Raw genomic sequence first — 21,591 nt, 5'->3', positions numbered from 1 at the left:
TTTCGAAATACTTTTTTATTTTTAAATAAAATTTTATATATTCCATCTAGATACTAATTTTATTTATTTATTTAGATTATGCCAGATGTCCAAAAAACATGTTAAAAGATAAACTCAATTCAGCAAGTTGATGAATAAAATAATTAGGTTATTTAAGTATTAAAATTTACCTTTTTTTTTTTGTATATTTAATCAACAGCTTTTTTATTTGTTCTTGAATATATTATCAAAAGAAAATACAACACTTACAAACTCAATTACTGCTATAAAAAAATATTCCAGTGTTTTTTTTCGAATATTAATTAGTATTTATTTATAGAACTTTAATCTTAGAGTTCTAATGATGAATGCTAAAATATCAGTACTTTGACCAATCTGAAATGAATAAATAAATTTAACTTTTATTTAAAAAAAAACAAAAAGCAAGTGTTTTTCATTTAAATAATTAAATATTACTTGTAATTGTATTGTAATTTTAATTATTCGTTAATAGAAAAATATACTTACAATTTTACTTGTTGGCTTACCACTGCCGTGGCCAGCTTTTGTCTCAATTCTTGCCATAAGAGGTTTAGTTTGTTGTGGCAATTTTCCAAGTGTATGCTGAAGAGTTGCTATTAATTTTAAGCTGTGAAGTGGTACTACACGATCATCATGATCAGCAGTCAATAATAATACTGCTGGATATTGACCATTGTTACTTGGTGGACGTACATTGTGAAGAGGTGAATATTTAATTAAATTTTCAAAATGTTCTTTTTCATCTGAACAACCATAATCAGATACCCAAGCATATCCAACAGTAAATTTATGGAAACGTAGCATGTCCATAACACTAAAAAAAAGCCAATAAAATAATACATTAATAATTGCTAATAATAATTATGATTATCAAGTAAAATACACACCCAACTTCGGCAATTGCTGCACCAAATAAATCAGGACGTTGATTAACACATGCAGCAACCAATAAACCACCATTACTTCCACCTTGAATTGTTAATTTTTCTGCACAAGTGTAATTGTTATCAATTAAATATTTTGCTGCATATTGAAAATCATCAAAGCCATTTTGCTTATTCAAAAAACGTCCACCATTATGCCATTTTTCTCCGTATTCTCTGTAAAATTATAAAACAGTATAATTATTCAAGTTTAGCTAAATAATATTTATTAATTTTATTTACCCTCCTCCACGAATATTTGCAATTGCAACTACACCCTTTAAATGCTGAACAAATGCTAGTCTTGTGACACTGAATGTTGCTTGAATGCTGATATTAAATCCACCATATCCATATAAAAGAGCTGGCATTGATCCATCCAAAACTGCATCCTAAAAATTATTAAATTTCATAATACAATGATTTTATGATAATACAAAAAATATTATTTTTGATTTCAACTTACTTTGTGGGTTAAAATGAACATTGGTATAAGAGTACCATCTTTACTTGGATAAAAAACTTGTTTAGTTTTGTAATTTTTAGGATCAAATCCACTGACTTTCATCTCATGATGAACTTTTGCTTCTAAATCTTTTTTAAGATCAACAGCATATATAATACCAGGAGTTGTAAATGAAGTTGAATGAAAGAAAAAATCAGAGTAATCTTTATCACCACTAAATCCAACAATTGTATCATGTTCAAGTGTATATTTTTTAATCACTTCTCCTGTTTTTAAACTGTGCAGTTTAAGAACATGCTGTAAAATTAATTAATTTAGTATTTTTAAAAATCATTAATACAATTAAACGTTTTATTAAAATAAAAATATATTACTTTGACATCTTCAATGTAACATGCAACAAATTTATCACCATCAACAGCAGCTGCCCAGTCTAAAACATACTCTGGATGTTCAGGAAGTAATGTAGTCCATTTATCACTAGCATAATCATTTAAATCAATGCTTATCAATTGATAATTTGGTGCATTTTTATTAGTTCTAAATATTGCACTTGTTCCTTCAGTTGTGATAAACTAAATATAATCATGAAAAATTTATCAACATTAAATTATCAACACATGAATCAATAATAAACAATTAAATAAACTTCAACAAACCTCATAATCAGCTTCAAATTTATCGACAATTTTTTTCAATGGTAATTTTCCATCAAGCTTGTTGTCTTCAAGAGAAGTAAAATAAACTAGATTATCACGACAATCTTTTCTTGGTGTTATTATTAACCATTTTCCACAATTTGATACAATAGCTCCACTGTAATAAAGATTTTAAATATTTTAATAATATAAAATTTTACTTTAATATTTTAATAATCATTCAACTTACATTCTCCATAATGGTTCTTCTGGAAATTCAACAACAATAACATCCTCTGATTGTGGTGTTCCAATACGATGATAACATAATTTTTGATCTCTTGCTCCAACTGTTTCAGAACCATCTGTTACACCTTTTTGATCAATATATGTACCATAAAAAATTCCAAGATTATCATTTGTCCAAGTTATTGGTGAATACTTAATTTTTTCCAATACTTCAGGGTATTTTTTGCCTGAAAATATTTTTTTTTAAACGCATTAGTCTTGAATAAAACAACACAAGTATAAAATTTTGTAGTTAATTAAGTTAAATTCCTACGTGTTTCAGTATCCATAAAATGTATAGTACTCCAATCTGAGCCACTACTGGATAATCCATAAGCCAATATACGACCGTTTTTGCTGAACTCTTTACTAGAAACAGCCACAGAGCCGTCTTCTGATAGACTATTGGGATCAAAAAACATCTCTGGTTCTGAGTCAAGTGTATCCTGAACAAAGAGCACACTAAAAAGAATAAAATAAATTAAATAATCATGTATATTTATAAGTAGGACAATTGGTATTTTTTGTGATGATTCATAAATAATAAAGAACAATTATTTACCTTTGATTTTGTAAACCAGTGTTTCTATAAAAGTAGTACTTATCACCATGTCTTCGTGGACAATAAGATTTTGGAACATCCCACATTTGTTTAATACGATCATAGATATCTTGTTTTTCTGGACAAGCATCCAAATAAGGTCTGGTAACAGCATTTTGTGCAGCAACAAATTGTTTTGTTTCTTCAGATTCTGGATCTTCTAGCCATCGATATGGATCTTTTATCTAAAATATTGATTAGATATTAAAATAATTTATTCAACATGTATTTATTATCAAAAGTAAATAGCATGACTATGTCTTTTTTTAAACAAGATAATAAAGTCGACTAATGTAATTAATGTCAATATGCTTTTATTAAATTATTATTATATTTTTCAGGAGATAATTTAAATGAATATAAATATATTAAAAAATTAAATTTGAATATTTAATTTAGCATAAACAAAATTAATAAATTACAAGTACAAAATATTAAATGTCCATAGCATTTTTTAACATACAAACTAATAAGATGACAAGGAAATTAATTGTTTGTGAATCTAACCTCTACTCCATGATATATTTCCGAAAATTCTTCATCTCTTCGAGCTTCTGGATAAATAAATTTCTCCATGATCACTTGATCGTGGATTTATTTGTCTGATTAAACTATGATTGTTGCAGTGCTTATGGATTTCTTTAGACAGTCACAAATTATAAAAATGTCAGTGCTTGAGAATTGAGATTCATCAAGATGACAATTGACAAGATTTATGGATTGTTGAACAACACTGCACAATTTTTTTTAAGCTACTTTTACATTGTTCACAATCAATCTTGCACCATTATCATACCTAAGTTTTTTACATATTAATTTAGTATAATACATCATTTATTTTCTGTTTTTATTTATTGTTTTTTATAAATTTTATTAATACTTATTAAAGCAATATATTTAATGGAATTATTATTAGACAATGAGCTGTTAACATTGTCAAGTGTAATTAACTTTATCAATTGTTTACAATAAATTTCTGCGCAGGCACATGTGCAGATGAGCATTTTTATTTTTTACAAAGCAGTTTTGTCTATTTTGTCTTTGATAAAATAGATAAAAATAAATATTTATTATTTTGTAAATTACAATTAATATAAAAATTAAAAATTTAAAAATATATCATGATATTTAAATGATTATATTTATTGGTTACACAAAAATTTCACTTGTGCGATAAATTTTATGAAATCGAAATTTAATTATAAAAAAAACCCTTATTTTTTTATGCTATTCCAATAAATTGTAAGCTCTTTATTTTCCCAATGACGCCCTTTGATATTTGATAAATATCTGAAATAAAAAATAAGAAAATTATATAATCATCTATTATGTGAATGGATGAAGCCTTAAGAAAAATTTCAGTTGGTTATTTTTTTGAACTTTTCGAAAGATATAAAAATACAACATACTTGTTTTGTATTTCGTTGAGCAATTGTTGTTCTTTATCTGTAATTCCATCATGGAGTGTAGCAAGATTTGATTCAACTTCTTTGACATTCATCATGCCAATTAAATGTGTATCGATATCTTTGCACTGCATTGAAAACCAAACAGCGAGTTTAACAATTTTACTGCCATGATTTTGACAATATTCAACGGCATTTTTGCATTGTTTTTTTACATCATCATCAGCTGGATGCCATGCAGGTGGTCCTTGATCTGTGAGCAAACCCATGCAAGGTGCTGCAGCACTGATCAAGCCAATGTTGAACTCCTTAAGTTGTAATAATCCATATCAGTGATAAATCATTTAATGTAAAATAGTTTATATTACCTTAAAAAATGGAATGTATTTCAGCAAAGTATCATCAATAAGTGTGTAGCGTGAATATGATAAGACACATGCAATATTAATGTTACTTTTTTCAATGCACTCTTTCAATACTGACACTGGATAACCAGTTATTCCAATATTTTTTACCTTGCCTTCACTCACTAGCTTTGATAACTCAGGAAGAGTTTGAGTAATAATTATGTCTAACGACGGAGCAAATTCAATATCATGAACCTGAAACAATAAAAAAAAAAATGTCATAACACTCGCTCCGTAAATAAATGAAAATAAAATAAAAATTTTCAAGTTACATACTTGCAATACATCAACATAATTAACTCCAAGTCTTTCTAAACTTTTTTTAAAACTTTTTCGAGTTTTTTCTGCAGAAAAATCAAACATATTATCAAAATCCAGTTCATATCTTCCAACTTTTGTAGCAATATAATATGCTTTCCTAGGAATTCCTTTTAATGCCTAAGAAATGTATTTGTATTATTTTAAATTTATCATTTTACTATGCTAATAAATTTTTAACTAATCAAGTATATGTAGAAAAAAAGCTTACTTTGCCAATAATAGTTTCTGATTTTCCTTGCCCATACCATGGTCCTGTATCAATGTAATTTATTCCCTGACGAATGGCAAACCTTATTGCTTCAATCGCTTCATTTTCATCGGGAATTCTACCTCAAACAATATTAAAATTTTACTTGAAATTTTTTTAAGGAATAAAAAATATTACATAGTTTTTTTTAAATGTATTGTAATTATTTTAAAAAATCAGTATTTAGTTAGATAGATTTTTTACCCGTAATGACATCCAAGTGGACCTCCTCCATATGACAATTTGCTAACCATTAATCCTGTTTTTCCTAATTGTTTGTATTCCATTTTTTTTACTGCCTCAAGGTCGTGGAAACCTTCAACATAAGTTGCTGGAAGATTTTCCCTGATAAACAATAAATAATCAGATAAGCAATCAATTGATTTGATAAGAAAATTTTTAAAATTAAAATAGTCATTTAATATTCAATTTTTTTTTGTTTATCAATTAAAATTTCAATGATTTTTTCTAAATTTTATGTCCTAATTAAATATTTAAGACATAATCATTTGAATTTTGTATCAGGAAATTCGATACTATATATATGTTTCTATGCTAGTAATTTATTTGAAGTATGTTTTGCAATATTTTTGGTCGATACGTTACTGAACCAACACGTAAACAAAAAATATGTACTTACATAGCTCCACAAATAACTTGTTCAGATATATTTGCCAATAATATGTTTGAATTTTAATAATTACTTAAAATCTATAGATAATTAAATAAAAATGAAGTAAACTCGTTGAACTGTTTGACTAATTGCAAAATAATTAATGCGCATCATGTGTATGATTGCATAATGATCGAGGTGGAGTGTTTTGTCTCGTATTTTTATCTTATCTCCTTCTCTACACTTGCAAAATGCACTCCCACTTTTACGCTGAGTATAGCGAAGCCTTATGCGAATTTGTATGATACCGTATTTAATACCAGTATAAAATACGGTATTTTTAATTAATTATTAATACCATACAAAACAACATTATTGATTATATCCAATCTCAATACAAATAAAAATCTAATAACAAAATTAGTTTGTTAATTATTTTAAGTAAAACAGAGAAAAAAAAATTCCAGCTTTAAAAAAAATTTGCATTCAAGTTTAAGGCACATTTCTATGTGAGTAAAAATGCAAAAATAATTTAAAAAAGATGAGTCCATGAATTTATATAAATTTTTTATTCAGATTAACTTGATGGAGATGCATTTTAAAGACAAAAATAGATAAAAAAAGGTATAAATATTGAAAACTATTTAACTTGCAATGTAAACAATGATATTTATTACAAAACCTTCTCCTTCCATTTCAAATATTTGTAGATTCATGGAGCTTTTGAAGGGTTTCGTTATGTCAGAGTCTAATTTAATCAGCACATTTGCCTAGGTCACAGAATGTATATTGCCTTTAGTATATTGACTTCTTCGATTGACACATAAAAAAATTTTATTTTGTGAGTTAATTTATTTTTTTTAAATTGTGCTATATAAAGATGCAAAAATAATTTCAATTAAATTGTGTACTGGATATTTTTAAAACAGTAATTAAATTTTATATCAAATTAAATTTAATACTTTTTTGTGGCAATGAGTTTTATAATGTTCCTCATTTGAAAATTTACATTGTGAAAATTTATTTAAGTTCTAAAAATTATAGTCATATAAATTTTTGACACATGGATTATCTTCGAATAAATATAAATTGTGATTTTTTATTTGTACAAGTCGAATCACGTCATTTCACCGTGATCCTATTTGTAGAATTAAATTTTGAATTAGTAATTCAGATATATAGTTTATTGTTATCTAATAAATTAATTTGATATTTGCATATTTGTTTTTAGTAATTATTCTTTAAGAAAATGGGTCGCAGTCAGGATGAAAATGATCGGACAAAAATGCGTTGGGGACCACGGAGAATTGTGCGCATACAAAGGGACTCGGAAAATAATTTTGGCTTTAGCATCATCAGTGGAATGGTAATTATTTTTATTATGATTAATATATATTATAAAAAATATATTTTAATTTTTTTGTACAGGTTGACACAAGCAATGCAAATGGAAGTATCAAACGTGGGATTTTTATCAAGAGTGTTGAGCAAATGAGCCCAGCTGGAATGACTGGAAACTTACGAGTAAATATTTTTTATAATCAAATAATTCCTGTTGAAAATATTTCTCTGTTTTTTTTTTTCCAAATTTAATTCAAAATCTGTTTTAAATATAATTAATTAATTTATTTTTTTACTTAAGATTGGTGACCGTATTGTCGAAATTGACGGTTTCGAAAATCAAACTCATGATCAAGTTGTTGAAACTATAAGAAAAAGCAAAGGTGTCATTGAGCTTGGGGTTCAGTCTTTAGTATTTTCGGTATTGTAAACAAATTAACTGTTGTCAAAAAAATAAATAATAATAATAATACTCTGTGTTTTGCAGAGTTCAGAAACAATAAATGAAGAGAATAACAATGAAGATATAAATAGCATTGATAATCAACAAAAAATGACAACAAATAAATCTGCAATGAGATCAATTGAGGTCAAAATAAAATAAAAATTAATTGCTCTCTTTTTGTTGCAGATATAAAATTATATTTAACATAATTTTAATTTACAGAGGGATCTTTCGAAAGACATAATCTCTGAACGAAAGGAAAATGATAATGGAAATCGTAAATCAATCCTTCGGAAGCAACGAACGTAAAATTTTTCTACATACAAAAATTAACGTAGAAATTTGTTGTAATTTAGAAAATACATTTATTTATTTATTTTATTATTTATTTAGTTATTTATTTATAAAAAATAGAGAATTTTCTGAACAAATTTTTTAGATCTTCAATAAAGAATTCAAATGCACCAATTGCTAAACAAAAAAGTGAAGTTAAAGATACTAATCAAGATGCTGAGATTAAAAAAAAATTTAGCTCTGATGAAAGTTCAGAAGATGAAGATTCACGATTTATGGAAGGAAATTTGTACACAAAAGGTGGCATGGAAGTGAGTTAAGAAAAATAAATGTGTTTGGTAATTTTGTTAGTCAACAAAAAATTGCATATATTTTCTTTTAGATATCTAGAAAAAGTGCTGGCAATGTTAAGCGTTCTCAAGCAGAAATAGAGGCAGATCCAGAACAAGAAGATGAATTTGGATATACAATGCGTAATTATATTTATTATTTAAATTAATTTAAATCAAATTGACAGCAAAAAAATGTGCTCATTATACTGAATGTAAACCATTATATTTTAACAGAAAAAATTCGAAAAAAATATAAAAGTCTTGGTAAAGAAGTTATGTTGGTTACTATCAAAAAAAATATTCAGAATGTGGGAATTTCATTAGCTGGCCATCATGATAGAACAAAGATGGCAGTATTTATTTGTGGCTTGCATCCACAAGGTGCAGCTTTTGAATGTGGACAACTTAAAATTGGTGACGAAATAATAGAGGTAAAAAATTAATATTGCCTAACGTTTCGACAAAATAAAAATAATAAAAAATTGCAGGCAAATGGACATATACTGAAAGACAGATGTCATCTTAATTCATCTGTCGTTATAAAAAGTTTGCCTGGTAATAATCTCAAACTCGTGATACGTAGGTAAGTGGTTTTTAAAATTTTAAAAAGCTTTCTAAATTAACGTCACTTCTTTTTTAATCACGTTGTTTAAATTTGCCTTGGTAATATATTAACATGTTTGCTTGACAGACGGCCGACAACTGATGAACTGGCAATTCCACCAGTCACAATATTTCCAAGAACACTTGATGACTCGGTGAGTTATGTCAATCATCAATTAAAAATTTAATATTATCAATAAATTAAAAAAGAAAATTCTTGTAAAAAATAATTTCTGATCACCAAAGACTCAAGACTCAAGTTTTCTAATTAAAAAATTTATAATTTTTCAATTAAATTTATTTTTTTTTTAAATTTTTTTCAGCTGATTACATTTTTTATTTTTTTTTTTTTATTAAAACTTCATATATTTCTTTTTTTTTATGTATTAATTTTTTTTATAGGATCAATACACTGATTTTGAAGGAGTACGAACTATAATGGCGAAAAAGGTACGATGAGAACTTTTTAAAAAATTTTTTTTTTCAATAAAGTATCAATAAATAATAACTTGTGAAAATATAATTTTAATGTTGACCAATTTTAATTTCAAATATTGTCAATTTCTTTTGCATTAAAACTTGATTCAATTAATTTATTTTTCAGGGTCATTATGGTTTGGGAATAATGATTGTAGAAGGCAGACATGCTGATGTAGGAAAAGGCATTTTTATATCTGATGTGCAAATTGGAAGTGTGGCCGAAGAAGTAAGTTGAAATTGAAAAAAATTTATTTAGGTATATTTTTTTTCGAAGATCACTTCCTTTATTTTATAAATCCTCAATAAAATCAAAAATTCTTCAGACAATTTTTTTTAAATTGAATTTTAGTAACAGGAAACTATAATTAGCAAAGAGGAATTTTTTTTTCAAAGATTACCTCTTTCATTTTATAATTCCTTAATAAATTATACCTTGTTCTTGGAAGATTGTTCAAACTCATAAAGGATAAAATTTATATTTACAGGCTGGCCTAGAAGTTGGTGATATGATATTAGGTATAAATTCAGATACTTTACTCGAATGTACAAATGACGAGGTGAATATTAATTAACACAAAAAAAAATATCTATTTTCAATAGATAAAAATTGGCAACTTTTAATTATACGGAATGATTTTTTCTTTTTTGTTAGGCAACTCAAATATTAAAAAGAGCAGAAGGAATGGTGAAATTAGTTGTATGTAATCCAAATAAAAACAAAAAAGAAGCTGCATCATCAGATCCAAAAGCATCATCAACCACAAAAGAACCAGGATCAAAAGATGATCCAAAAAATAGTACGCATCATTAATAACTGACTTTAACTATTAATTCCGTACAATTAAAATACATTCTCTCAAAATTTTAAATACTTTTATCTACAGATAAAGAGCCAGCAAAGCCAAGTGAAGCTAAAAAACCAGAAGCTGCAGTTGTCAAAGTCGTTACTGGAAAACCTGTAACAATTGAATTAACAAGACCAAAAGATTCTGCAATTGGAATGATTGTATGTGGAGGAGCCAATACACCATCAGTAAGTTAATAATTTCATTTCAAATTATCATCTTTAAATAGAGAAATAATTTATTATTATAAATAAAATATTTGTGTCGTCATTGTCAATAGGGTGGTGTGTTTGTATTGGACGTTTATCCTGGTGGAATTGTAGAAAAAGATGGCAAGATTAAACCAGGTAACTTAATTCTTGAATATGGAGGTGAAAATTTTAAAACTGTCGAGTATCCAAGAGCTCAAACACTGGTTCTAACAATGTCTGGAGTGGTATGAATAATTTCTAATTAACAGACTTTTACTATTTAACATTTAATTATTTAAATAAATTTTTTTCTGTTGATATTTACAGATTAAAATAAACGTCTTACAAGATGAGCCTAAAACCGAACAAGTAGATGTTGAATTACAAAGAAAACCAGGAAAAGGTGTTGGAATTTCATTGACTGGATTTAAAAATGGAAATGGAGCTTACATAACTGAACTGGTAAATTTTTCATGGAAAAAAAAAAATATCATAAGCTTGTGGTTAATTTATAAATTAAATTTTTGATTTTATATTACAGCTTGAAGGTGGCAGTGCATTAGAATCTGGGCTGCTATCTATTGGAGATCAAATAACATCAATTTGTAAAGAAGATGTCAAGAATAGTCCAATTGATAATATTATAACACAAATGAAAATATCTGATCCTCTTCAATTTCAAGTGACACGATATAAAGTATCAAAATAAAAATTTATATATTGTACAAGTGAGTTGCGAGATGATATTCAAAAATAAATAAAAAATTCATAAACTTTTTTGAATATCAATAACATAATAATATTGAAAAATTGTTTACTATAATTTAATTTCAAATTTCCAGCTGCGAAGATTATGCATTTATTATTCAATACAGTGTAGTTGTCAATACATTTTTGATTGAAATATAATTTTCAATGTATCAATGATAATTATTTAATAATACTGTGCATCATTATCTTTTTATTTCGTTATCAATTTATGATGATAATTATTTATTAATTATTTTAGTTTACATGTACAACGAGAAATTTGTCATCAATAAATTTGAAATCACCAAATAATTTTGTTTCAAATCATTTTAAATCTTTAAAGTAAATCCACATAATTGTTTTACAATTTTTTTTATTTTTTTTATTTTTAAGAAACGTATATAGTATTGCAAATATATTTTATTTAAAATATCTATAATAATAAATTATGTAATATTGATTTTAAAATGTTTAAAAAATTTTAAATTATTAATTAAGAATTTTCAAGAGCTCTCGTTTTTTTTTGCTGTAAATCATGACTTTCTTAAACATAAAAATTTCATGAAAAATAAATTTTTGCTTTCTATGAAGATTAAAATCATTAAAAGTCAATGAATTTTGATATGAAAAGAGATATATATTTCAGTTATTATATAGTAGTTAAAATATAAAGGGAAGATATACATGAATATCAGTAATTGGTTTGAAAGTGTAGTGTATATCCTCACTATACAAACGGTGGTTGATTTCACAAAGCCACAAAGTCCGTTTATGCGAATAAATATTATAGGGCAATGTTGAGAGGGTGGCTTGTTATCTGCTCATTGAAGTTAACCACCAAGCAAAACTTATACACTTAAAAACATATTCACATGTATATATACATGTACAACAAAACAGCGAGGAAAATAAAAAAATAAATAAAAATTAAGAGGGGTGAGTAATAAAAAAAAAAAAAAGGGATATTTTTATAGCGTAGAAAAGTAAGAGAAGGCGGTCCACACTGGCTTTGGAGTCTTCTTGAGCTAGCCAATGACGAAGTGAATAGTTACCAGGGCAACCATGGAACCACAAGAGATTCACTATGTGGTACTCCCCAACGATTTTTCAACTGAGATTGAAAAGTTAGTGCGAGGTCGAGGTTGTATGACAGAGAATATAAAACATTTCTTTTTGCTTTTTTTTTTTATCTTTCTTTCCATTATTTTATCTTTCATAAATGATATGCAAAAGACAGAGATAATAAATTTTTAAAAAAATGTAAAATACTTGATCAACTCTCATTTACGTTCTTTTTGCTGGAGAGTTTTGAGGTTTGCTAAAAAGATATGCGTACTCATTGAAATTTATTCTTTATATCTTTTCGTTGACTTGTTTTTTATTCGTTTATCTATATATATTTTTTGTTTATTTTTTTTTTTTTTAATCATTAACTAAAAATTATAATTAATATGTGCAGGCTCTTCAGAGATATATATGAAAATGTTTTTTTTTTTTTTTTTTTGCATTAAAAAATTCATTTTTATTAATGAGAGCACCGAGAGTTGAAATATCTTGAAAAGTTTATTTTATGAATTGAGAAAAAAAAAGGTTTAAGCATTTTAAAATAATATTTCAATATTTTCATCAAATTTTTTTACAAAATATAAAATTATTTTATTCATAAAAAATATATGGAGATGTGAAATATTTTTTCATGCAGAAATTCTTTCGTATATTGTATGAAAAGATTGACATTATCATCTGTTTTTTAAAGGATAATTTTTAAATATTTTGACACTCATTTGGAAGTAATCAGATGCTCCCACTGATATGCGTATTATACTGTTCCATATGATCATTGAATGCGTGCTTTTGTGTTGAATTCTTGCACTAGACAGAATCAATATCACGCATATCACTGATTCTCAGATGCATTCAAAAAAATGTACAGGTATAATTTCATTACTCGAATCGTAATGAATTAAAAATTGACTGTAATTATTTTTTAAAAATTTATTTATTAAATGGGGTTGGAAAAAAAATCACTGATAACGAGTTCAATCGATCAAGAATCGAATGAAACAAATCTTTAGCTGTATGATATTTTGAACTTCTTTCTTTTCGAGTGAAGAAACACGTTCCATGAACCGTGATGGCAGAAAAAAAATTATTATATATAGAAATTGATAAATCGAAAAATCGTTTCTTTAAAAATAAATACATTTTCTTGATTGATTTTTTTTTTTTTTTTTTTGCAATGTGTTAGATAAAATAAAGACTCATTCGTGTGGTAAATTTTCAATATTAATATTTAAAAATAATAAAAATAAAATAAAAGTAAATCAACAATTGGAATAAAAAATTTCTAACATACATAAATAAAAGTATAGTAGAAATTAATTATTATATCTGGTATAATTATTGTTCTATTTAAAAAATAATTTTTAAAATTTATTGTACATATAATTTTACATTTAAACTGACACGATGCAAAAAAAATCAGACGAAAAAGTCTGTTTTTAAATATTGGAGTGAATTTTGAATTTTGAATTTTTTTTCTGCCACTACGATCTTTTGTGACATGTGACTTTTCACAGACCATGATCGAAAAAAAAAATATTACTATTTCGAAATTCTTTTCTATACGTTTGCAAATATAAACCCAGAATAATTTGACCACTTATTACTAAATTGAAAATTATACAATAAAACAAGTATTTCATCTTTTAATTTAATTTAATTAGCGAAAATTTTATATCATCGATTTGAAACATATTATAAAATGTTATAATAATCTATAAATTTCAAAATGACTATTATAATTATGGTTTTCATTATAATTGTAATTACAATAAAAACAACAGCAATATAAAAATGCAAATCAACTATTAAAAGCTCACAACGAGCTACGTTGAATTTTACATAGAAATTTCAAGTAATCATTGTAGAAATCAGCGGGGAGTATCAGACCCCTCAATTAATGCTATGTCGTACTAATAACATGAGAACTTTTTCCTAAAATATATAAATTTTAAACAAGTATATTTATAATTAATTTAACAAAAAATTGATCCAAACAGATTAAAAATCAGTCAAATGTTACAACAATATAATACTAATTAGCAATAGAGTAAAATGAACTATAATAATATTTTACATGTATATGTTATGAAAAAAAATAAAGACAGATATAATAGAATAATTTGCATATCTATTTAACTGCTAGTTAATATAGCAATGATCTGTTGAGTGTTGATATAAAACTTATTCGTAACCCTCCCACTCAGTGTCAACGTCAACTAACTTTATTTTGACGTTTAAGCTCATCCAATCACATTCATCATAAATTTTTTACAGCCAATGCAACAGATTTACACTCCTTTACAACCCACTCGTTTTGCTTATCCTCGCCAATCCCGTTGAAATATTTCATAACCCTGGAGATATACCTAAGCATCACAAATCCAACGCCCCCAAAATGGCTGCAGAAAATCAAGCGGGTATTATAAAGATCGTTCAAAATAAACGGGTAGATTAATTCGATGCGGACGCTTCACCTTAGATTGAAAAGTTGGACAGTTGAAAATATTAAAAATATATTTCGAAAAAAGCTCAGTTTAAAGGTGCTTTTTTAAATTAATCATGAAAAATGTGTAAAGAATAACAAATTAACAGTGTTTAACTTTGATAATTATCATTATGATCAAATAATTTTAGTGTTATTAATTTGTTAATATAATTTATTGAAATTTTTGTGACAGTTTAATTATATATTTGTTTTTTTAATGACTTATATTATTATTGTTATTTATTTATTATTGTTTACTTGAAATAATAAATATGATGCAGGAAAATAAATCATTTCTTATAAAAGATCTTCTTGGTGATGTGCTAGCAAATCAAATTCAAGGTAATAATAATTTATAATTATTAAAATTAAAATAAAAAAAGAAATTATATAGAAATCTACTATGCCAGTGTATAAAATTAAGCCAATTGAATTTATATTTATGATTTTTATTTTTTTTATTATTTTTTTTTTTTGATTTCTTCAATTGCGTACACACGCAATAATCAACAATAGAAAAATAAAAATAATAGAAATAAAAATAGTCACGTGTCATGAGATAGGGAGTTTCTCGTTATTTCATGCACCCCTGTGGTGCCATTTGATTATTTCATTGGCAAGAGCTATCTGTAGGGGGGTCCCCATTAAGCTGAAAATCCCGTGGATTCTACAGATGGTCTTAAAGAGGTACAGATAGACTTATTATGCCTCGTTATACATAACACTACTTGATCAATCCCAAAGAATACATATATATGAATTCAAAGGCCAATGGGCATACTTAGTATTTTATTAGTTTATTGAAATTGATCATTAACTATATATTTTTTTTTTTCATTTATGTATAGATGACTCAGAGGATGATTTGGCTATTCATTCAGACTCTGAAGATACTATTGACCCTGGTAGTAGTCCTTATGCTAGATTGGAAAGTATTTCAACTAATATGTCACCATCACCCGGTTCATCAAATTTAACAAAATCTTATGGTTCATCTGTACCAGCATGTCGTAAACCACGTAGAAGAAGAACAGCTTTTACTCATGCACAACTTGCATATTTAGAAAGAAAATTTCGATGTCAAAAATACCTGAGTGTTGCTGATCGAAGTGATGTTGCTGATGCTCTTTCACTTTCAGAAACACAAGTTAAAACTTGGTACCAAAATCGTAGGTAAGTCGAATTTATAAATTATATTTTTTATCATTTTTTTAAATAAATATAAAACCAATTATTAATTGATAAATTTATGAATTTTTTTTTTTTTATTTACGTATATTTGAATTATTAAATTTTTAATTATAAAAAAAAAAATTGTATAAGTATATATTTAAATTAATTTGTTAATTTATATTGTAGAAAAAAAAAAAAAAAATTTATTTTACATTTTTCCTATTGACGTAGCTAAAAAAAAAAATATAAATCAAAATGAATTTTTTTTTTTTCGTAAATTCGATACAAGAGAAATTTGACTTGTGATTTTCGCGTTTGAGTGTTTGACTACGCCGATTCGATTTGATAAAAATTTTGAACAAAAAGGAAATTCGGAAAAACGAGTCTATATCCTCCGAGGGAATCGAATCAAAATTGGTGTTTTCCGGGTGAATTGATTCAACCATTTGGTTACCGGAGAATGTTTTTCTGACAGATGTTTCGCAACATCAAATATCCGTCGCTATTTCAATCGATGGAAATTTTATCCTATATCAAAATTCGATACTAATTATAGGGGAAAAATTATATGCAAACGAGGGTGACAGTTGTCAAATTAGAGCGATCCGTCGCAATCAAAGACGTGTACATAGGACATTCTCAAAAACTAGAGATAAATCCTAAATCTATTTGAAAAAATCATTGGTCTTCTACTTATTAGACTTAATTAGAAACAGGCAAAAAAAAATTTTCGTCGTGGGTCAAGCATTATATTTATTACGAAATATTCAGACTTATATATCAATGTAAAAAAATAAAAATATGGACATTCAATTGCGTGACTTAAATCGAATCTAGTTACAATAATTTGTAATTGATAAATAAAATTATTATTCAATTTGTTTTCAGAACAAAGTGGAAACGACAAAATCAACTTCGTCTTGAACAATTACGACAACAAGCAACAGTTGAAAAAGAATTATTAGTACGTGGTGTAGATTTTCATCATGGTAATTTAGAGACATTTTGTTCAACAGCATATACACAAACACAAAATTCAACTCATCATCCAGTAGTATCATCACCACAAACATCAGCATCAGCAGCATTTTTATCAACCGCTGCAGCTTTATTTCGAAATGTCACATATGTACATGGTTGTCCACTTTAGCCTGATTCAAATTAATTAATAACAGGACAATCACATATTTTCTAACTAGTCCTGAATTAATGCTATCGAAAAATATATTTATTATCACACACATTTTGTACATATGTAATCACACTTATGCTATATTTTAGTGAGTATTATTTAAATTCTGTTAAATAACACATTTATTGCAATATTATTTATACATATATATAAACATTGATGCGTATAACAAACGGATTATGTTTATTCACAAAATTTATTATAACGTATATATATTATTTTACAAATTGTAAGTGACCTTGAAGGCTACTGGGTCTATTAGAGAAGAATTAATTAAATTAAATTAATAATCTGAATAATTTTACATATTTTTTTTGTCAAATTAATCCCGCTTTATCTTAAAAATGATCCAAGTTTTTTTTTTTTTTTTTCTTTATCAAAATAGTTTATAGAATTATAGGCAACATATTTTAATATTAATCTAGCTTGAACTATGCGTTATGATATGTTCTATATATACAGGGAAAATTAATTTCTTTGATGTAATTATTTTTTTATATATCAAATACAAGAGTGTTTGTCCTTTTTTACCCGTGTCAAAATTTAACATAAATTTATGCAACGAGTATTTGCATATTTGCTTTGTAAAATGGTGGAGATTTTACAGAGAATATTTATTTTATCTCAAGTAATCTAATTACTTAATATAATCAACAAATCAGAAATAAAAGATTTCGAAATTCAAGTCTCGCGCGGGATTGAATTCCGTCGGTAACTTAAAAATTCTTATCTTTTTCTATCGCTAAAAATGATGAATTTCGCGAAGGTTTTCAAACAAAACTCGATACAATTTTTGTAAGATTTTTTGGAATATAAAATCTATCAAAAAATATATATCGCATAAAAAGTTTTAAAAGACAAATAAGCAATTTAATTGAAAAAGAAATTGTTTAATTTCTATTTTGGTTTCGAAATTTTTTTTTGTTTTTGTTCACGTTCAATTTAAAATTATACAAGTTATTTTTCTTCCTCCGTCGTATGAAATTTTTATAAAACTAGAATCATTTAATTTGTCCATTTTTTCAATAAAATGATTTTATAAAAAATTTTTACCAAAGAGGGTTGTAGAGTCACGTGTAATACCACAATAGAAATAAATTTTTTTCTTTTTCGTATTATTTTGTAGTGCGCGTGATGTTATTTACTTTTTTTTTATAAATTACAATCCAGTTATATTCATGAGTGCAATCGCATGTACTGCATTGTTGTGAGTGTAAATAATATACACACAAAGAATAAGCAGAAGAAAAGAAGATCGTCCAAGAGACGTCACGCATAAATAGTGAATTCAAAGTCAGCAGGCACTTAAGCACGTGCCTAACTCCTTGTTTCAGTACTTCAAAGGCGCAATCAATTATTTTTTATACCAAACTTGGTGAATGCACCAAAATGAAAGCCCGTTTTTTTTCATTCTTATTATTCATAACTCAAAAGCTATATGAGAAGCAAGATAAAAAAATTTACATGATTAAAAAAACAATAAAAAATTAAAATTTTTCGTAAAAGCTCAACACGTTTGCAGATAAGTAAGTGCATTTTTAAATTATACGGAAAAAAAAAAAAATTATTATTCGAAAAAACGTAGTGGATACCTGATATATCGAATTAATTTTAAACTTTATAAAAAAACTTCAAAATAACATAGTGCATATAGTACTATTTGGCTTGTAAAAAAAATATTTCTCTCGAGTTTTTTTGTACCTAAATTATTGAGAAACCTTATTTCTATTATCCTTTAAATTTTCAAAAAAATTCTTCATTCCGTTTAATAACTGGAAAAAAAACCAACCAAATTATTTAGAAATTATATTACATTAAGTAAATATTCATCAATTTTTTAAATTTTTTTGCTAATAAATTTTTAATAAAAATATAAATTCATGTAATTTGATTATTAGATATTCTAGTAAATAGTTACTAGTCCAGGCCTGAAGCTGGATTAATAGAATTCCCATCAGACCAGAAATTTTTTCAAACAAATCGATGAAATATGTTGCGCAAAGGACATTGACACATGCGCGTATACATAAAATAAACTATCAAAAAAAAAAAAAAAAACACCCTCAATGTGCCTGGGAAATGCATCTAGCCAGTATGAGATAAAACTCTCAATTAAAAACACTCGAAAGTCTACCAAAAAAAAGTTTAAAAATATAAAATGCAAAAAGCTTGTAGTATTTGTATGATAGAAACAGCATATCCAACACCAATTTTTAGATTGGACAGTGATAATCGTGATACAGGTCTATCAAAAATGGTTGAAATGTGTAACGGTGTGGAGCTTGATAAATCATCAAATTTATCACCAGTTATTTGTAATACTTGCATGTACAATATTGTCACAACATATTATGAAAATAATTTACAAATACGAAATTCAAATACTCTTGCACCTCACATATCAATCAACGAATCAGGTAAATAAAAAAAATAAAAATTTATATACTTATATATCTTGATGATAAATCAACCTAATCAATCATCAATCATTTATTTATTTTTCAATTTAGATTATATAATGGATCTTGAAAATCAATCAACTGATTGCTCAATTAAAACTGAATACTTAATTCCATTACGATCAAGAAGAGACATGATAAATGCCCTTGATCATGATTGTCTTTCCGAGATATTTTCCTATCTTCCACTTCGTGAAATTCTACAATCAGAAGAAGGTATTTATATTATTTTTCCAATATTAATTTAACATTTATATCTTTTTTTTTTTTCTATTTAGTTTGTCAAAGATGGAAAGACGCAACTGAATTTATTTGGCATAAATATAAAAAAATTGATATCCATGATTTTAAACCTTGGCATGATTGGACACAGTCAGATGTTGAAGAATTATTAAAACGTACAAGTCCATATTTAACAGTAATAAGTATACCACCAATTTGTAATTCTCGTATAATGCCAATATTTCGTAAATATTGTCATAATATAACAGAATTAAATTTACAATTAAAATACATTCATGAATATAATTTTCTTGGTGTATTTGAAAATATGAAAAATTTAAAATTATTAAATATACGAGTAGAAGAAACACGAGATACACCAGTTAATCATTCATTGATATTTCGAAGTCTTCCAGATGGTTTTTCTGAACTTGTTATTTCATCTGATCATAATAATACATTTGGCAATTTAAATCACTACTTTGCAATGGTAAGATTAATTTTTAAATTACATATTAAGCTTTTTAATTAATTTATTAATTTCCCTAGGCTTTGGAACGTTTAAAAAATTTACGTTGTCTTAAATTAATTGGCTGTAAACTTGATGGAAATGCAACTGAATCAATTTCACGTAAAAAAACATTGTCACATATTAAATTGAGTAATTGTAAATTACAAGAAGGCACATTAAATTTTTTAATTAATGATAATTTAGAATTTTTAGAACTTGATAAAACAAAAGATATTGATAGATGTTTAAGAACACTTTCAAGTGAATGTAAAAATATAAAAAAATTAAATATTCAAGAATGTGAAACATCAGAATTAAGTTTGACATATATTGGAAATTTAGAAAATATTGAATATATAAATATAAATAGTGTTAAAAAAATAAATGATTATATATTATTTATGATTATTGAAAAAGGTAAATATTTAAAACATTTAAATTTAGGTAAATGTTTTTTATTATCTGAATGTTCACTTTTACAATTATGTAGTTTAAAAAAACTTGAATATCTTGATGTATCATATTTAAATTATATTGATGATAATGTTATTATAACAATTGCTGATAATTGTACAAAATTAATACACTTGTCAATTGATTCATGTCGTTATGTTACACTTGATGGTATGAAAAAACTCATTGAACGTTATTCACAATTTCAAGTATTAAATGTTTATGATACGATATTTAATTTAGAAATGATTTATTACGCAATTGAAGTTTTGAAAAAACGAACGAGTCATAATGTTTTGACTCTTGTTGTATTAAAATCATTACTCATTAAATACAATGAGTCAATTAAAACATCATCGTATATTAAAGTAACAACACGTTAATTAATCATTATTTCAAATTCATGTCAATTCAGTGTGTACCTGATTACTATTTAATATTGATAAAAAATATTAAATATTTTTCTTCTATTTTGTGGGATGGGAAAAATTAATTACCTGTTGATATATTTTATCATCATACAATGCAACAATTTTACAAATATTTATTGCCAAAAAAAAAAAGCCAAATGATGCCAATTTGCATGTTAAAAAGAAAAAAAAAAAAAAAAAAAATTTATTATTAATATCTCATACATGTGTACAATACTTGACTCGATATAAAAAAATAAAAAATAAATATAATATATTGTTTTTTATGACTTAAAAAATAATAGAAATCACTCGTTTTTTTAAATTAATATTAAATCAATTTTTGATTGAAATTTATTAGACATTAAACAACTAGAAATAAAAAAAAAAAAAATTTGATATTTAAATG

General features: G+C 25.7%; 5 protein-coding genes across 9 annotated transcripts in view; 3 read left to right on the top strand and 2 right to left on the bottom strand.

The window, feature by feature from the left end:
* The window catches only part of LOC122858081 (inactivation-no-after-potential D protein), a 42,688-nt gene extending 31,170 nt beyond the window's left edge, over positions 1-11,518 (top strand). For 2 of the 4 annotated variants that reach the window (XM_044160758.1, XM_044160757.1), the window contains exons 2-19: positions 7,163-7,297; positions 7,360-7,455; positions 7,574-7,693; positions 7,760-7,861; positions 7,940-8,022; positions 8,157-8,322; positions 8,394-8,484; positions 8,578-8,774; positions 8,832-8,926; positions 9,035-9,101; positions 9,349-9,396; positions 9,551-9,652; positions 9,912-9,983; positions 10,079-10,223; positions 10,311-10,459; positions 10,552-10,707; positions 10,790-10,924; positions 11,004-11,202. In XM_044160758.1, coding sequence (XP_044016693.1) covers positions 7,181-7,297; positions 7,360-7,455; positions 7,574-7,693; positions 7,760-7,861; positions 7,940-8,022; positions 8,157-8,322; positions 8,394-8,484; positions 8,578-8,774; positions 8,832-8,926; positions 9,035-9,101; positions 9,349-9,396; positions 9,551-9,652; positions 9,912-9,983; positions 10,079-10,223; positions 10,311-10,459; positions 10,552-10,707; positions 10,790-10,924; positions 11,004-11,171 — 2,109 coding nt within the window. In that variant the 5' untranslated portion in view covers positions 7,163-7,180 and the 3' untranslated portion in view covers positions 11,172-11,202. Of the gene's footprint in view, positions 1-6,709; positions 6,773-6,823; positions 6,860-7,162; positions 7,298-7,359; positions 7,456-7,573; positions 7,694-7,759; positions 7,862-7,939; positions 8,023-8,156; positions 8,323-8,393; positions 8,485-8,577; positions 8,775-8,831; positions 8,927-9,034; positions 9,102-9,348; positions 9,397-9,550; positions 9,653-9,911; positions 9,984-10,078; positions 10,224-10,310; positions 10,460-10,551; positions 10,708-10,789; positions 10,925-11,003 lie in introns of those variants that run through there. The other 2 variants (XM_044160755.1, XM_044160756.1) reach the window with 2 other exon arrangements.
* LOC122858080 (prolyl endopeptidase-like) lies at positions 2-3,560 on the bottom strand. Its single transcript, XM_044160754.1, has 11 exons — positions 3,445-3,560; positions 2,899-3,122; positions 2,611-2,798; positions 2,299-2,524; positions 2,070-2,226; positions 1,785-1,985; positions 1,411-1,707; positions 1,188-1,336; positions 909-1,121; positions 508-835; positions 2-375 (listed from the first exon to the last, which is right to left on the bottom strand). Exons 1-11 carry the CDS (start codon positions 3,511-3,513, stop codon positions 310-312), a joined length of 2,118 nt encoding a protein of 705 aa, XP_044016689.1. The 5' UTR covers positions 3,514-3,560; the 3' UTR covers positions 2-309.
* Positions 3,445-6,349, bottom strand: LOC122858143 (L-galactose dehydrogenase-like). Of its 2 annotated transcripts, none has more exons than XM_044160856.1 (7): positions 5,959-6,349; positions 5,523-5,663; positions 5,280-5,397; positions 5,027-5,188; positions 4,712-4,945; positions 4,347-4,651; positions 3,445-4,227 (listed from the first exon to the last, which is right to left on the bottom strand). In XM_044160856.1, coding segments are annotated over exons 1-7 (1,038 nt in total). In that variant the 5' UTR covers positions 5,961-6,349; the 3' UTR covers positions 3,445-4,151. The 2 variants fall into 2 exon arrangements, with proteins under 2 accessions (XP_044016791.1, XP_044016793.1); XM_044160858.1 differs by having other exon boundaries at positions 5,955-6,197.
* A 3,479-nt stretch (positions 11,519-14,997) lies between the features above and the next one.
* LOC122858169 (barH-like 2 homeobox protein) lies at positions 14,998-17,211 on the top strand. The gene is made up of 3 exons (XM_044160894.1): positions 14,998-15,104; positions 15,611-15,935; positions 16,824-17,211. Exons 1-3 carry the CDS (start codon positions 15,035-15,037, stop codon positions 17,083-17,085), a joined length of 657 nt encoding a protein of 218 aa, XP_044016829.1. The 5' UTR covers positions 14,998-15,034; the 3' UTR covers positions 17,086-17,211.
* A 1,996-nt stretch (positions 17,212-19,207) lies between these two features.
* LOC122858102 lies at positions 19,208-21,576 on the top strand. The gene is made up of 4 exons (XM_044160791.1): positions 19,208-19,544; positions 19,638-19,802; positions 19,865-20,298; positions 20,358-21,576. The coding sequence occupies exons 1-4, from the start codon at positions 19,286-19,288 to the stop codon at positions 21,153-21,155; spliced, it is 1,656 nt and encodes a 551-aa protein (XP_044016726.1). The 5' UTR covers positions 19,208-19,285; the 3' UTR covers positions 21,156-21,576.
* The last annotated feature ends 15 nt before the right edge of the window (positions 21,577-21,591 follow it).

This window comes from Aphidius gifuensis, linkage group LG5 (genome assembly GCF_014905175.1).
Source record: "Aphidius gifuensis isolate YNYX2018 linkage group LG5, ASM1490517v1, whole genome shotgun sequence".
Lineage (NCBI taxonomy): Eukaryota > Metazoa > Arthropoda > Insecta > Hymenoptera > Braconidae > Aphidius > Aphidius gifuensis.
The sequence above is the reverse complement of the archived record's forward strand: the minus strand, read 5'-3'. Positions and strand labels throughout refer to the sequence as shown.